Here is a 17,724-nt window from a genome sequence, read left to right as displayed (position 1 = left end):
GTATTTAGTTTTTGTTTTAATATTACAGTATAGATAGCGTTAGCTACTATACTGTGGTATACACTACTAGTATAGGGCTACTATTGAATGGTATGTTGCATAAAATAGTAAGGTGAGTACTTTTAATTAAATATTTCCCTTTTCATTAAATATGTTTACGGCAATCTGTATATTGACACAAATATTAACAAGATGTAGATATCATTTTAAAAAATTGATATCTTATTTATTACGTTGATGTTAATTACGAAAGGTTGCATACAAACTGGTATCATGTTTGTTTAATTGCAAAATATCAGTATGTACTTATTGCAAATATTAATAATTATTTATTATTATTAAAAGTAGGTCATTGTTTCGGAACAAGAAATGAACGTGTCCAAAAATTTTAAACATTTTAATTGCAACTTATGTAGTACGCTGTACGACATACAATTAACTTGACCAAATTCACGATATTATAAAAAAATATTTACATATATTCTTAATTCATTAGTGAATTGATTGTGTTTTATTCATTCAATATAAATCGTTCTGCTCTGTGAAACTCATTAATAAATACTTAATTTAACACTTTAATATAATGTGAGCTAATTATAAGTTTTTTCAACAGCGGAAAATTGTTCCAAACTATCTTATAACCTTCAAAACCAGACTGGTTTAAATATAACTTACTATGGAAACTCCCTCACAACACGTAACGTAATTAAATAATACTAGTACATAAAACAGATACGTTTAACATATTGTAATGATTCAAATATAGTTCTTGGAAATTAATATATATGTAGTTAATAATAAACCATTCTACTAAACTCTACTATGAGTGAAGATGTTGGAATAGCGCCTCTATATACGTTTGTCCAAGAAAATAATTTTCTTTTCATTGCTGGCCTTGCTGTCGAAGAGACCTAATGTTTTTGTATATCTTTATTAAGATTACATAGCTTTCATTATTTACATAATATGTTGTAACCGATCCAAACAAATCCTTTTTAATTGAGATAGTACATATTATGTACTGTTTTACGGATCCAAGGTGATTAAAAAAAGATATAATCAGAAGAGATAACCGCACTCAAAACACTTAAAATATACCAGATTCGTGAGTTCATATACTATACCTTTCCGATTGTTGTATTTTTAAAAGCTTGTTTAAAATTAACATTTATAATGAGGCAAAATACGCAAAAATATAATATAAGGACATTTTAATTGCGGAAGAGATTCAGTTTACACAGTAGAGCTTTCGATATTATTATGAAATATGGAACATTTTTAATATTATGTAAGTCACGATAATATAATAATTAAATTCGTAAACATTATAATAAAAAATGGAACCCATCAGAGATACGAACTTGTGTGTTATGACGCAGAATTTCGTTAAAAAATTTAGTTTTTAAAGTTCTATGAAATCAAACTATAAATTTCGATATATCGTTCGAACGTCGAGAGGTGCGTCATTCTAATTAATGGACTCCTATACGAGAGGCAAAATAAAAATAACTCTTTAGCTGGCATCCGAGCAAAATAGTGATTCAGTGTTACTTAGAACCACTCGATACGAGTCGCTTCTGGTTTTGTTAGTTTATATTCGTTTCTCAATAACATCCCGTACGATTTAAAATCAATATTGACATAAAAACAATAGCTTCTGGTTTTTAACATTAAACATATCTGAAAGTAATAACATAAGCGAAATGCTTGTGGTGGAATTTTATCTGTTATTTTCAATACGCATTTTTTGCAAACATAGTTGTGATTATATTAATTGCTTGTAATTTTCTAGGTACAAAGTAAAAAATATAAAGTTATAGAAAAAACCTATAAATCAATGCAATTTTGTTTATATAAGATTGCATGTTACTTGTACTGTAAACATATGATTTTCCTCTATCAGATCCTATAGTAATAATTTTCCCGACTTATCCGTCAAAACGGTGCCGATTTTTTAAGCATAATTATTTATTTTTTCTTTTATGTATGAAGATGCTACATTATTTTCTTAAGAGCCCTTTGTACTGAAAGTTTAGGCATTTTAGGCACTGAGATGGCTCGCGCCCGCGTTGCGCAGGAGCCGGCGCGGCATGAACTCCGGTGACCTATGAAGGCGGGTGATTATGCCACAGTATAAATAAATCAGTAGTTCGATTTTATTTGCTATCGTAGGAATGTTGTTGATATATAAATTTACTACTTATCCTATACCATTAAACGAGCAATATTTGCATATTTATACAGGGTGTCCCAAAAAGTAGTGATATACTGAAGCTGGGAGGTAGAGGACTTAGAGGGCTATCCGAATCACCCCCATGTGTGTTATGCGATTTTTCGTATTTTCGGAGTTATTACATTTTTTTTCAATTTTTCATCTATCGCCGAGTACGATGAGATTTTTATTTATGGTGACGTGAATTATTGCGCTAGATGCTTGTTTTTTTTTGTGTGCTAAGCTGAAAGATAGGCCAATTCAGTATGGTAACATTTACTATCGTTAGATCTTCGAATGGAATAAAAAAAAGAATTAAATGCTATGAAAGATAAAATTACCCAGTATGTTCATAACTTCAAGGGCCCATAAAAAAATAAAATCACATAAAAAAGGTTTTCCATTTGGCTTTTAAAAACTTGCTCTATCGATCAGGTAGCTACCCTAAAAATTTCATTTTATTATTCTGAAGGCTTCAATCGAAAAATTGAAATCTAAATGTGGTAAGTGCAAAATTTTTATTAACATGATGATTATTAAAACCAATAAATAGGTGTTTAAAAATGAATTTTTTTTAAATAGCCCCGCTGTTGCTCAATGCAAGTGCGACATCACCGTAAAAAGTTGTCTTTTTAATGTCTGAATGCTCTTTTATCATTTTTAATGGTTTCTTCTGCTACTATGAATTTCCGGGTTATTTCGTCCAAATTGTGGCAGTCTCTCGTCTTTGTAGTATCCCCACGGAAAAAATTCAATAGGGTTTATGTCCGGAGACCGTGGAGGCCAGGCTAAAGGGCAAAAATACCCTGAAAGATGGATTGGTCGTTGCAGCCTGCGCATGCGCCGGTGACGCCTGCTTTAAAGCCTGGCCTCCACGGTCCCTCGAATAAACCCCATTGATTTTTTTTCAATGGGGATACTAAAAAGACCTCGGCTACTTGAGAGAATGCCCCAATTTGGACAAAATAACCCGGAAATTCATAGTAGCAGAAGAAACCATTAAAAATGATAAAAAAGCATTCAGACAATTAAAAGACAACTTTTTACGGTGATGTCGCACTTGCACTGAGCAACAGCGGGGCTATTTAAAAAAATTCTGGTAATTAAACACCTATTTATTGGTTTTAATGATCATCATGTTAATAAAAATTTTGCACTTACCACATTTAGATTTCAATTTTTCGATTGAAGCCTTCAGAATAATAAAATGAAATTTTTATGGTGGCTACCTGATCGATAGAGCAAGTTTTTAAAAGCCAAATGGAAAACCTTTTTTATGTGATTTTATTTTTTTATGGGCCCTTGAAGTTATGAACATACTGGGTAATTTTATCTTTCTTGGCATTTAATTCTTTTTTTTATTCCATTCGAAGATCTAACGATAGTAAATGTTACCATACTGAATTGGCCTATCTTTCAGCTTAGCACACAAAAAAAAACAAGCATCTAGCGCAATAATTCACGTCACCATAAATAAAAATCTCATCGTACTCGGCGATAGATGAAAAATTGAAAAAAATGTAATAACTCCGAAAATACGAAAAATCGCATAACACACATGGGGGTGATTCGGATAGCCCTCTTGGTCCTCTACCTCCCAGCTTCCGTTCATCACTACTTTTTGGGACACCCTGTATATTTGTTTGTATATATACAGTGTGGAAATTTTCGATGTGCCCTGAATGGAAAGTACTTGAAATACTAGGGATAGCAAATTTTTCTGAAAAGAAACATTCCTTTTTCAAATTTTATTTTATTATTCAAATCGATAGAAACAATATAAAAGATAATTTATTGTTAATTTCTCGTAAAAATTTTTTGGTATATTTTATACATACATTTAAAGTTTAAAATGAAACTCTCGTTCTGGATACATTAATTTATTTTCTTCTGAAAATATTGGTAATAATAATTTAAAGTAAAACAAATAAAAAAGGCAAAATAATAATTGAATATAAGTATGTAATAAGTAAGTTAGTGTATTCTAAATTTTTGAAAATCTTTGAATGCAGTTCTATTTCTTTTTAAAAATAAAGGAAATTTGCTATCTCCAGTATTTCTAGTACTTTCACCCAGGGCCCATCGAAAATTTCCACACTGTATTTACAAACAAATATATTAATATGCAAATATTGTTCGTTTAATAGTATAGAATAAGAAGTTAATTTATATTTACAACAATAATCCTAGGATAACTAACAAAATCAAACTACTGATTTATTTATACCGTGACATGCTCGCCGTTTTACTCGCCGCTCGGTTCTAATACGCGAACGGCGACTGCAACGTGGTCGGGAGCAAAACTAGCACAGGTCCTCCCTCGATAACGTCCGGCTGGACTCTGGCAGCTGGCTGCACTGACGTGGTGCGCGCGAGTCGCATTTTACGTATTATATTTTATATAGAAAAAAATAAGGGCTAAATTAAAAATCTATCCAAAAACTTCCCTGTAAAACCTGATTAGTAAATGAAATGTCAAATTTTCATAAACATAGCGTTCCCCTAATTCTCATAAAACTGATTATGCTTTTAAAATCGATGTTACTTCTGATTTTTTTTTGATCGAGTCAAATGTTTAATATTGTGTTTTTATCCAAAAAAGTCACTAGATCAAACGTTTATCTGTGCTATATATTTTTTTAGGATTTTAAATATGATGATTTCTATCCAAAAACCATGATTTAGAAACATACATTTCGGAGCAGGGCCCCCTGAGCAAAATCTACCGTAAAGAAGATCAACGTCAAAGCGAAGCACTTATGTGTACCCGTATTTCCTCCATTAGTGGACGGATACAGGACCGATTTCTTGATTTTTCTAGTAACTATATTTATTTAATTTATTTACTGAAGAGGACGTAAATTGAATATCTCAGAAGGAACTCATTGCAAAAGACAATCCTATTAGCACTTAGGAGAGCTGCAACCCCATTAAATAAGTGATTTTTCTTATTTTATTTGTGTCTCATTAAATGTATCGATATGGTAATGATAGTGAAACAAGGTGGAAAATTTGAAATATGAAAATGTTTGTTACGATTGCACAGCAATACATTTTCATTTATTTCACGTAATTTTGCGTCTTTAGCATCGCCCATGATTTCTACAGAACAACATTCCAAAAGAACTTTAAACATTTCCTCTATACACCTCATCATCGCTACAATCTTAACGTCGGTGCTTTTATTATATTTTTTTTATTCTAGATAGGGAAGCTGTTGAACACGATCTCACCTGATGGTAATCTAAGATGGTACGCGCTTCCCTAGTAGGAACCGGTTCACTCTTCGGCAAAGTCATAACTTGGACAGTATAACCCTTTTTTTTATAGTGGGGAAATCTTCCAAAGATACCCACGGCCCCCGGGGAAGGAGCCGTGGGTTATGTCGGATTCTTACCGACTAAAACCCCACTGTGTTCCGTCGAGGCGCTTTAATGATGGGGCCGCGGGTATTTGTTAGAATTCTTCCGCGACCGGACAGTATAATCCTAATCCTCTAATATGTTGAACCCTCTAAGTGCTCAAGTATTTACCTTTTCATCGTCGCTAGCATCGCCGACATCCAGGTGCTTCGCGTCGGCGCCGCCCGAGCCATTGGTATCGGGCGCGCCGGCCGCCGTGCTCCACGGGGACGCAATGGTGCCGGCCGCGAGCGCGCCGCTCGCTGTAACAAACAAACATACATAATTAAAATAGAGTTTAAGTATATGAGTTTAAGTTAATAGCTACTAGACTATAAAGAACAACTATTGAGACGAAGGCGTCATCATAAGTAGAGCAATAGTTAATCAAAAGGTACGATTCTTTTTTCAGCAATGTACAAAAAAGATACATTATAATATTATGTTCATTATAACTCTTATGCCATAAACCATGGCGAAACGATACTTTATCCAGAAAATATAGAGTAGATAGGAGTAAAAAAGTTAAATTCAATCTAAGTATATATGAAAAGTAGCGACTGCACTTTACATATGATATCTCAAAAATATGTTCCCAGTCAAAAATTCAAATGAAAATCAGTAGATATAAAAGCTATTCTCAGTATGCACAGGTCCTTCTGGTTTGACGTCAAACTCTCTGTTTGTTTACAAATTCGAATGCACATTGTAAATTTGAGCGTATTGTGGCTCGTCTCTAATAATGTTGTAAACATGTATGTGCTTTGATGCGTTCGTAATAGTCCCGCTTTTGAAGAGTTGTGTCTTTACTCTTTGCTTTGTCATATTAAATTAGAAGAATCAAGAAAGAGCCTTTTATAACATATCCAAGTGTAGTTTAGTTAAAGTTAAAAGTACACGACGATTTTGTCTTGTCGCAGTAAAACTGCTTAAAATATTAAATTTTTCATTAAATAAATTGAATTATTCAAAATTAAGAAATATTTTTGTAAAGGGTTATGCTAAGTAGTTGCAGATATAAGCAGTAATCCCGATACAAACACAGAGAAATGAAATTAAATTAAGACATCTTATTTCAGATGTTAATATTTGAAAGTAAACAACTAATTGGAACGATATCAAATGCCGGGCCTATTTATCAGATCGCTGCCTGCTTTCAGTTTTTACACAGACGTTTATTACAGACCATAAAACATAAACGTTCAAGGGTATCCATTCGAAATTTTCTTAATACCGAGTAAATAAGCTTTGTAACAAGACCTCGGGCGGAGGTCGTAGGAATTCTTGAAATTTTCATATTTACCGTTAGCAACATGCAGGTACGAAATGTTAACAATATAAATATAATATCAAAACGAAGAATTTCGTTATGAAGATCGGATCGGGAGGAGAGTAAAAGTATGCGGCAGCCTCGCGACGCCGCGCCGTGTGCCGTTTTCTTGATAAATTTTCAGTGTATTTTATAAGCCACTGTTTATCTTTTCCAAGGGATTTAAATATTATTGAAACATATTTGGAATATTGTGCACCTTGCTACCCTATTATTTCGGTTGATAAAAATCTCTTCCCTTTGAATGCACCGTTGCATTCGCATTAGTTATATTGAATATTGAATTGTTATATATTCCTACGCAATATAAATAATTTCTTCGATCATAAATCTACTAGTAAGACACCTAAAAGAAAAACTTAATACATAATTAATTGACAATAAATCTAGTGTTTTCCCACGACATTACGTTGCCGGAACCATTTAGAACATGAAGCGTTATCGATTGAAAATAAATTATGAATTACTCATGATTTTTATTATTTCATATAAATAACTGCTAGGATATTTAACCCTTTTATGGTCGGCTTATTTATTCATTGGCATGATCAATGAATAGACTGATATGTGTAGGAATGAATAAATTTCCTTTGTTTAAAGCACAATGTATAGACAACAAAAACTTAGGCAGGTGCTTTCGGTAGCGAAATTAAAAGCGAGTTTAAAAATTTTGCGTCCACTGAATAAAACATTTAATGGACAAGCTTTTTCAGTGTTTTAGCCGACATTTGTAATATTATTTGACATTACCAGTTTAACGGTATATTTTTTGCAGTTAAATAATATACCTAGGTTTTAAACATTATCAAACAACTTTTATCTTGTAGATTTCGTAACTGTCAATTTATCTGTTTTACCACACTGCAAATTCACAAACTTAATAAAAAAATCTCTTCTCAATCGAACAAAAGAACGGTAGCAATAAGTATAACACATGTTTATTTATACATATTAACTGTTAATGACTACGATTGCAAATAAAACCCGATATTGATGATTATGCTTGACAGTAAATGTAAACAGTACGAGTGCACTGCATCGGGTAAAGAAAAAATGTTTACACTGCACTCTATATGTAGTAACATAAAACATTTGAGAGAGATTTCAGAAGATTCGTTTTAATTTTGGTACGAGCGATGAATGACTCGATCGTACTAATTAGTACTGATCATGCTAATTACTAGAATTTCGGTGGATGTTTCGGATCCTAAAATCGTGTAGACATTTATTTTTTTCCATATGGAAACTTTTGCATACATGACAGCAATGGAATTTAGCACCGAAAATAGTGCTTCTTTACTTATTACCATCATCTCCTGTCGCTTTTTTGATTTCATGATTGTCGCCTATCATGGTGTTGAGCTACTTAGGTACTTAATCTTTTCATATATTGAAATGATGTTGACTAAATTTAATGAAAATTTGCAGTTCCAATTCATTAACATTTATAATTGTAGTATGTACAATCGTACCGTAAGCGTAACACTACTAAAAATAGCGTTCTTAACCTCATAAGCAGCAAGCAAGCTCAAGTGCGTTCAATTAGAACAATCTAGACTAATTCGTGTCGAAAGCAGCGGCGGCTGACAAAGGGCGTCGTGAATGTGCAATAATTAAAATAATAAAGCGTCCCCTATAGCTGATATGACAAGTGTCCGCAATAACCGGCGCCCCTCAGGAGCTCGAGGGTCGCAACTGGTTTGAGGCTTCCTCAATGGGATTTTATATCGCGCCAAATATTTGGACGTAATCATCTTTCGAGTACGGTTGTAGAATTCAGTCGAGTGCCTGTTTTATTTGGTCCCCGTGTAGTGTAGATATTTTAACATGCACGAGAAATAATAAATGTAAACCATACAAAGGAGGATCTTTATTTAAGGATATTATGTTTTTTTTTTATATTATTCAATAAAATATTGTAAATAATTAATTACACCTTAACACTAGAAAAAGTTAACTGAAGGTGGTGAATCTACGGTGGTAAAGGATGATATTTAAACTGATAATAATCATAACGCTAATTTTCTTTATGAGTGGATTTTTTAAGTATACCTAACTCATTTAAATAGACTCTAATGACTTAAATTAGTTTATGCTTAGTATTACGTGTTTTACATACGTGATGGGACACTTATACAGAAATAAAATTATTGCAAAAAATTTAAGTCACAACAGTTTCCATAAACTAGTAAACACTATCCGATCACTTACAAGCGTTACCGTTCACATCAAAGTATAGTTGGCACAAGATATTTCACTCGCCACAAATATAATCATCGAACAATGTTTAACTTTCTCAATAACTAGTGCATCCAAGACGCAGATCGGGCTAAATTATGTCCGTACTTAGTGAGTCGAGTGGGCGGATCGAATCTCGTTCATTATTCTCTACACGATTCAATATCGCTAACTTTGATGTACAATATGAACATTAGTGGTCATTTGTACGTTTTGGAGTTAAATATACCTATATGAACGAGGTCTGATGCAAATTGCATATTGTAATATTACTTGAAATTCCTAGTTTTTATTGTGGTTGTTGTGAAGAATCAGTACCGGTGAAGCTAGGTCGAGTAGTATTGACAGTTGTGTATAATTACTGAAATATGAATAAAACTATATGTAGGTCTACAAAACAAGTAGAGTATAGAAAACGCTTAGCTTATGCCTACAATATCAAAACCATTTTTTTAGTTTTGGGGATTTTAATTTTACAATATGCTATTAAATATCAGTCTAAAAAGCGCTTTAATCACAAAACCAGTTCCGTTAAAAACCACGTAGGTATATTAAGATATAGGCAATTACGTATTAATACGACGGTGAATCATCAAATAGAGACCTTTGAAGACTAATGTTTGTAGTTATCACATTATTCGTACATAGCTGTTTATAATGATCGTGTTCATTTACGTAATAATGGCTCGCTATTAAAGATATATATTGAGTTTTAAAATTAACAAAAACGTTTCTATCGATCATGGAAATTATTACACTGTAAACATTGTAATTTATTCTTAACCTGTTTGTACATTTTTGTAAAACTTTTAAGACTTATTTTATACATTTAAACAAAAGAAAGATTTGCAATCACACGTACAAGTACTTTCATACGTGTAGGTAAGGGAGTCACAATTTGTGGCACTGACCACCACAAACCGCAACCTTTAATGTCAATGTTTATACATTACTAATGCTAATGTTTTTTTATATTGTTATTCTTTTCAGTTAGGTGCGTTAACAACAAAGCGGTCTTATGTTTGATCATGGCTGGTTATGTTTTAGAATTTAGATGATAAGCTTCGGTTAAAATTGCTTAAATTATAGTAACGATTTTGTCCTACATGTAACACAGTTCTCTTACATTTTGTCATTCTCAAACTATAAAAAAAAACTAATAGTTTAATCTGGACTCAAAACTTTTTTATTCCTTTGTAAACTTCTTCAAGTGCTTTCCGTACCGTGAACTTAAACATCTATTTTTTAAGCGACTTTTTATAACTTTTGATACGCACAAATGCGTATATTACTCGTACCATCAAAGAGACCAATTAACAATAACGGACAGAATTAATTAACCAAATTATGCCGCATTACAATATAACTCTATTAAACGTTGCGTTATTAAAACTAGTAAAGTTGTTCTGCATGTAGCTAAATACTAATTCATAAAAAAAACTTCAAAAAAATATTTTGTCCTTGCAAAAAAAAAAGCTTGTACCTAAATTAGTATCCCAAAAATTCGGACTCACAATAAGTTTGTATGTTTATTTGATGTCGATACTTGTTAAATTTAAATAAACGAATGCACTTCTGTGATTCACCATGTGAAACTTTATTCAGGTCATATGTCCGCTTTCCATCTCGATCCCACAAACAGATAAGAATTTCCAATTTAATCTCTCCTTATTCGTTTTCATACGAACACTTAGTTTGTGAGTAAATAAGACGCTTTTTCAAGAGGGACGGAAGGCAAGGGAAAGCCGGAAAATTGCTTTTCATTGCTCATTTTATTATACTACAAGGGTGAAATATCATTCTGGTCACATGAATAAGTTGGGAACTTACATAATATATCGTTATTTTTTTGTGAAATATCAAATTATGTTATGTTAATGTAATAGGAAATATCCTAGATTGATAGCGCAGGATATAGAGAATCATAAAAAATTGTTGAAATTGTGTACCGAATAATAATTTCAACACAAGGTAAATTCCATATTCTATCTTCTCTATTTCTATTTTTCCCTATTCTTCACATTTCTGTACACAATTTATTGGCACTTAGTACTTCGATACAACAAATGGAAGAAACCTAACACCCATACAAAACGACAATTAAACAGTGCATGCAAACAGAAACCTAGAATGCTGTTGATTCCGATTTTTTAAGTAAATTAAAAGCACATGAAATGAAAAAGGCCCGCGTCCTTCGCAGTAACAGCACGCGATTCCTTTAACTGGAATGCATTTAATACCGAAGTACGGAATAATTCTGGTAATTTAGTACCATTTAGACTTTATCGCGTGTACTCTACGGAGGCAATAAAACGGTTTTTTTCACAGCTCAACGTCTAATCAATTCCTAGTCCTATAATAATATGCACACGTACCTATGTGGGCTCATAAATTCGTTTTCATTAAGCATTTCCAAAATTCCACAAATATAAGTATTGCCCAATTTGAATTTCATTCGGCTAATTTGCATCGAAAAGCGATAATGTCGTGTTACTATTTATAATTTTTGTCTACTTTACGGCTAGTTAATGATGGTAATAAATCTATAATGCATAAAGTTCAGAGGAAATTAATTGTATCTACTTACGGTATGTAGGTTGATTTTGATAATTATTTTGTATTGTATCAAAATTACAATAAGCATCTACGTAATGAAAATGTAGAACTACATATCTTAAACATACACTTTTATTTGACTCCGTGTCCCTTTCTTAAGGCACTCACAACTTTCTTTGAACCAATAAAATGATGTGATTATATCTGTGTTGTGTAGCCAAAACCCATTATTCAGTATTTATAAACCTAATATGTTGAAGCATCCCAAGACCGAAGGAGTGGCACTTACCTCGGTCAAAGGTATGTTCAGTGTGGCAACTTAACCCATGTTATATACAAATTTTGGAAACTGTTCCTTGTTAAGCGTAAACATTATAAACTTACAAGTTATCTCCGATGTACGGGAAGGATAAAAGCACATTAAGAAATACAACTCATTACATTGTACAATATTATAATAATTGATAAGTATCTATAAGTAGAGCATATTATATTGACTCAATTAATACTTATTTGTTGACAATTTTAAGCCTTCATTCCAAAATTAAAATATCAATGTCGTGAATTTTAACGCCTCGCGATTTATAAAATATTTATTACGAAAACAATTTCAAAAGTATCCAAAAATCCTAATTTGGCAGAGCAAGGCCGGGCTTGGATTATTTAATTACACGTCTTATAAAGTAAATGGGCCACGGTTGGTACTTTTACGTATATACGTAACAAAGTAACAATTCCTCATTCTGGTGTAGAAATAAATACATATAATATTTTACATTCCATCACCGGTTCTCTTAATTAAAAAGTTGCAATGCGAACTCTTTTGATATGCTACGAATGGTAAACTTCTTTATACGTATTCATACAAAATAAATTCTCAAAATTGCAATATGTGATATTGAAATCGTGTTTCAATGTACATTAATTATTTAAATTATTTGTATTTAAATACATTACAACCGTACAGAGAAATGGATAGAAACAAGAACCTCGTAATTGCTTTACATTATTTCTGCGAAAGTAGATATTAAAGCTACCAGATAGTTTCGAGCGTGGTCGACTACAGTAGGGCGCAGATAAAAACGAATCATTACATCGAGTGCGGAGAGCGGAGTACAGTACGCACATCAAATAAACTGCAAAGGGGGAAATGGAGAAATAATATCCGTATCGGATGGGGCGGTGGGTGGCCACCTGTCCGGTTGCGCACCAAAGTATGTTAATTAATTTTCGGTTGACCGTTCAACGCTCGCTCAAATCGCCGCCCCTGTGGTTTGCCCTCGCTTTCATATAACAAAGGACTGGTTAATGCTTTACATTAATAACTAGATTGTTTTAATGAGAAATGCATCATATTTGTATTAATAACGAGCCTTTTACATTACGTAAGTGATGTGAGCTATGGAATTGAAATGTATTTTTACTACGTTTGCCAATGTTGTGTGGCTTTGTGCTTTTATATTGTGTACTTACGTATCTTTTACGACTACAATGCATAATATACACTAATTAATTCACTCATTATATTATAGGGGATTATCCATTATTCTGTTCAGAATAACTCTAATATAATACAAAATCGATACAGATTAATTTTATTCATACTCATTCTAATAACACCACGGATCTTATAGCTAATAACTCAAGCAATTAATAAGACCTCGATACAATCAGCTCATCCTAAAGACGTCGTTTAATAAGCCAATATAATAAGGGACCTATAATATGATCCATAAATACCGTTGAATAAACCTTATTAAAATAATACGAGTAACATGAAAGCAAATCAATGGGACACGTGACGTGAATGGGAACCCCACGCATTCATTATTCAACAGCATAACTGCTCAGTCTACTCGATAATACCCTGCGATCTAATTTTAATGCCTCACTCCGATTTCCAGTATGTGGAAAAATCATAGACTTGCCGTATTATTCCATTTCTACGTTGCTATGTTTAAAAAGAAAGAATTCATAGAGATTTTCAATTGGATACGTAAAGCTTGCTCATTTTACAAATGGTTATATCTCGGAAAAGTGTAATAATGAAATTATTTTAAACTTATTTCATTACATGATACTAGATAATGACATAAATATTCAAGATATTTCATAGATTAGTTCACCGTCGTTTTCAAAACTGAAACGAGGAGAGCGACCGATTCTGTAACTTTCATGGCGAATTAAGAACATTACCTACTGCCGTTTTTCCTAATAGCTACTCCACTTTAACGAGCCTTTGTAAAAGATTGACTACTAAAAACATTTAGAATAATATTTTTTCTTGAAATTTACTTAATAAACAAGTATTGTAGATATAGAAAAATATGCATTTTTCTCTCATTTCCATGATATTCAAGAAGTCTGTACCACAGTCCACAAGAGCGGGAACTGCATTGTTCAATCCCATTTCCATGTACTATTTATACCCAATTACGGTATTATGCTGAAGCGTGCGGATTTACAAAGATGTTTATCTGCGTGTGTGAATGTTTACCAACCGGTAGCGACGTGCCGTACGGAGACGTACACCTAGGGTTATCGTAACCGGATTATTCTGGTTATAACCAGGTTTAAATGGGACTACTAGTTTTCGCTTAAACTGACACATATTGCATGTATGTTGAGTGTTTCTTCTTAATCCAATATCATTGATTGGATATTTTTACTATGTAAAAATCTGAAGAGTTAACTTAAATAATTTTTTATGTAATTAGGGTTCTAACAATAGGCAGTAGTATAAAAGGGATTGGCTAGTTTGAAATATGATTCTATTCTTTGAGTGTTACGGTTTTTTATAAACACTTTTTAGATGAATACAAACTTTTAACAATAAGAGAACTACATTTTGAGGGTTGAAGCTGTATTATCTATTGGCAAACTTTCGCTTTATATTTGCCAACCCTAAGCCCACGTGGCAGGCGTGCACGTACGCATTTAGTAAAACCTACCGCAGAATGCAGCGCGCTACCGTCACAGGTGTATGCAAAACTCCGGCTACCATAATAAAAATAGTAAACCATTATATAACTATGGAAATATCGACAAAATCACGCTGTGCTGATGTGAATCGATTACCAATATTCAAGTTCAAATATCGCATGATTTAAAATGCATTGAATTTAATGCGGTCGGAACGAGCCGTTTATATAGTTATTTATTTTACGTAATATGCGTTGCAAATGTTTCAGCTACCAAAATAAAGCTAATATAGACAAACGATTCCGCACATGTGAATGACACGAACGCATCAAACAGACCGCATCTCCCCTTCATAAGATTTAACGTTCTAATGAGCCATTTGAGAAACACGATCCCGATCGCTTCCAATTTTTTGTGGATACGTTGCCAATTTTTTTCTACAAATCTGAACTAACTGCGTCGACGATAATCATGGGAGCGCACTAGTGAGTCACGCGTACAACTGCCAAGTTAACTGTTACCAAGAGTAAAGAAGTATCTATGCAAATGTTGATATACAAATTGCACCTCTATTCCTAGACGCACCAGAGGAGAGAACCACGTGCACACTTCAGAATATACACTAAAATGAATCATCATCGTTTTGCCAGCTGCGAATTAAGACTCGGATTGCACTGCTCTCGGCGAATATCGCGGCTCGTCTTACAATATCAGCGCAATAAACTATAATACACCCGTATACTCTATACATTCCATATAAATTCTCGTATATCAAAGCAGGTACGTGGGTTTTCACACGCGTTAAAACAAAACATCAGATTACAGATTTCTAGAAACGAATTTTTTATACTCTACTAAATCGAAACGGATCGCAGTCGATCGAGTTCCAATAGTCATTAGCTATTTACCAAATCGAGTGTAACTGAATGAATTTTATGAGATCGGCCAGTGACCCCTGAAAACATTTTTGCAAGGCACAATGTTTTTGCAAGAAACCTTGAATTGGATAACGCAAAATTACCATTTAATATTGCATGGTTTGTTTGAGCAAGTTTTTTTGGTTAATAACTTTCATCTCTACTCATCGATATCTAACTAGCAATTACTATTCCACACAAACAATCTACATCTAAAACAACCTAAAATTATAATTTACTTCACAAGACACCGTTTATCGACCGTACGTTACATAACTAAATTTTAACTACCGGCCATAAAGGTGAAAATATGAATCCCTAATATATAATATAGAACGTATTACAAAGAGATACTTATGAAATTAAAGTGATAAATCAGCTTGAACGGCCCGAGCCATGAATGAGCTGGGAACAACGGCTTATATGTAAATAATGTCGTTATTGTCGCGCGACAACCAGCGGCTGGCATACACAATGAAATATACGTTGGATATAATTCATAGCGATTGATCCGAGTACCAATAACCTATGGCGCGGGTATTAATTTTGGCGAAACCACGAATAGTGCAGGCTAACACGCTTTATCTAAGCATTAAATTCATTTGAAGTCGATATTGAAAACCTTCTTAAGAGGTAACCACGTGGCCATGCGTTTTTAAAGAGGCTTATGTATATTTGTACAAAGTTCAAGAAAAATAAAACATCTATTTCATCTTGTATTTCAACGAATTGTTCGAAGAACAATAATATCCGAGTTCAGAGAAGCAATATCACAACTTCTATAAAATAAGTAAAATTAAATATAGAACAGGAAATCCATTTTTCGTATGAATAAAAAAGGATGATATTGTAAGGTATTGGAGCGACAGTGATATTAAAATTAATTGTTTATGCATACAGTAAATCAGAACATTTTGCAAGCGGATGTTGTGAAACAGATCGATGGGGGCGACAGAGAAATACTCCATGCAGATAAATATTATTGTTTCTTTTCGGTAAATTATTAACTGCGAATATTATGGCTGCATTGTTGCGAAGTAATAAAATATGCCATTATAACATGAAGTATGAGATAATTGTTGTAATACTGAAAAAGTCTGAATTTGTTCGATATCTGTTATAATGTTACTTAAAACTTAAATACAGAGGTTTTTTTTGTATCATTCAAAAAAATATGATTTATTATGTATACTCTATCTTTTCAAATATCAGAAAAATGTTTAGCTTCCCTAATAGTTTAGTCCATAGTTGCGTTTAAAATTAATTTATTTGAACACGAGCCTCCCAGGTGTGACAACTAGTTACTAGGTGCTAACAGCTTATCGACTTCTGCAACTTTCGCCAGTGAAGCATAGCTTAATGAACCGTTTGGAACTACGTAGCATTCTAGTTTGAGCGGCGCTATATGGCTTAACCGATTTCAAAGCACTCAAGACGCTCGCACAAACTTGTTGCACGCTAAGAGCATACTCATAAACTAAGTTAAACCCTTGTCGGCTTCACTGCAGTTCGAATTAATTCGATTATCAGCGCACCTCGATCTCAGTAAAGCACTCAGATTCCCTTCATTATACATAGTGCCGGCGGTAACCATAATGAAACTAGGTGTACCGGCTTTGCTTAATTGGATTACGGCCATGTGCTCCAGTAATTACATGTCTTTGTACGATATTACATCCTTAGTCATATTATGTGCTTTACATGGATATACCTTACATTGTGCGTGTATATAAAAAGCTGTGATTACAATGTATGTACGGAATTAAAGGAAGTAGCTGACATGAAATTTATTACTGTGGAATAAATTCTATAGTAAAAGACGAGTAATTGAATATAAATGAACTGGGTTTTATACGGTGATATATTGTACAAGACACATTCAAGTTTTAGCTGATCAAAATCATATAGATATTGGAAGATAGGTTTACCTTTTACCATTACTGATTACCTTTCTTTTCTAAAACAACGTATATGTTACTTACCATCTAAATAAACATATAAATATAAACAGATAAATCTGATAATTGTATCTGCAATCTACACCGATGCATAAGCTTGTAATAAAAGACTCAACACAAATAATAAGTTAATTACATTGATTGAATAAACTGCTCGTTAGGCTCTTTATGTAGGACGTTTAGGATTATA

The 17,724-nt window shown here is 33.0% G+C and overlaps 1 protein-coding gene across 5 annotated transcripts in view; it reads right to left on the bottom strand.

The window, feature by feature from the left end:
* The window catches only part of sd (TEA domain transcription factor 1 homolog scalloped), a 66,978-nt gene that overhangs the window by 17,006 nt on the left and 32,248 nt on the right, over positions 1-17,724 (bottom strand). For all 5 annotated transcript variants that reach the window (XM_090109881.1, XM_090109883.1, XM_090109884.1 and 2 more), the window contains one exon: positions 5,746-5,876. In XM_090109881.1, the coding sequence (XP_089966007.1) occupies positions 5,746-5,876 (131 nt within the window). The remainder of the gene's footprint in view (positions 1-5,745; positions 5,877-17,724) is intronic.

This window comes from Colias eurytheme, chromosome 15 (assembly GCF_061535395.1).
Source record: "Colias eurytheme isolate Ceu_HAF_F1 chromosome 15, ilColEury1 Martin Lab GWU primary, whole genome shotgun sequence".
NCBI classification, from domain to species: domain Eukaryota; kingdom Metazoa; phylum Arthropoda; class Insecta; order Lepidoptera; family Pieridae; genus Colias; species Colias eurytheme.
This window is presented reverse-complemented; position numbering and strand designations above follow the sequence as displayed.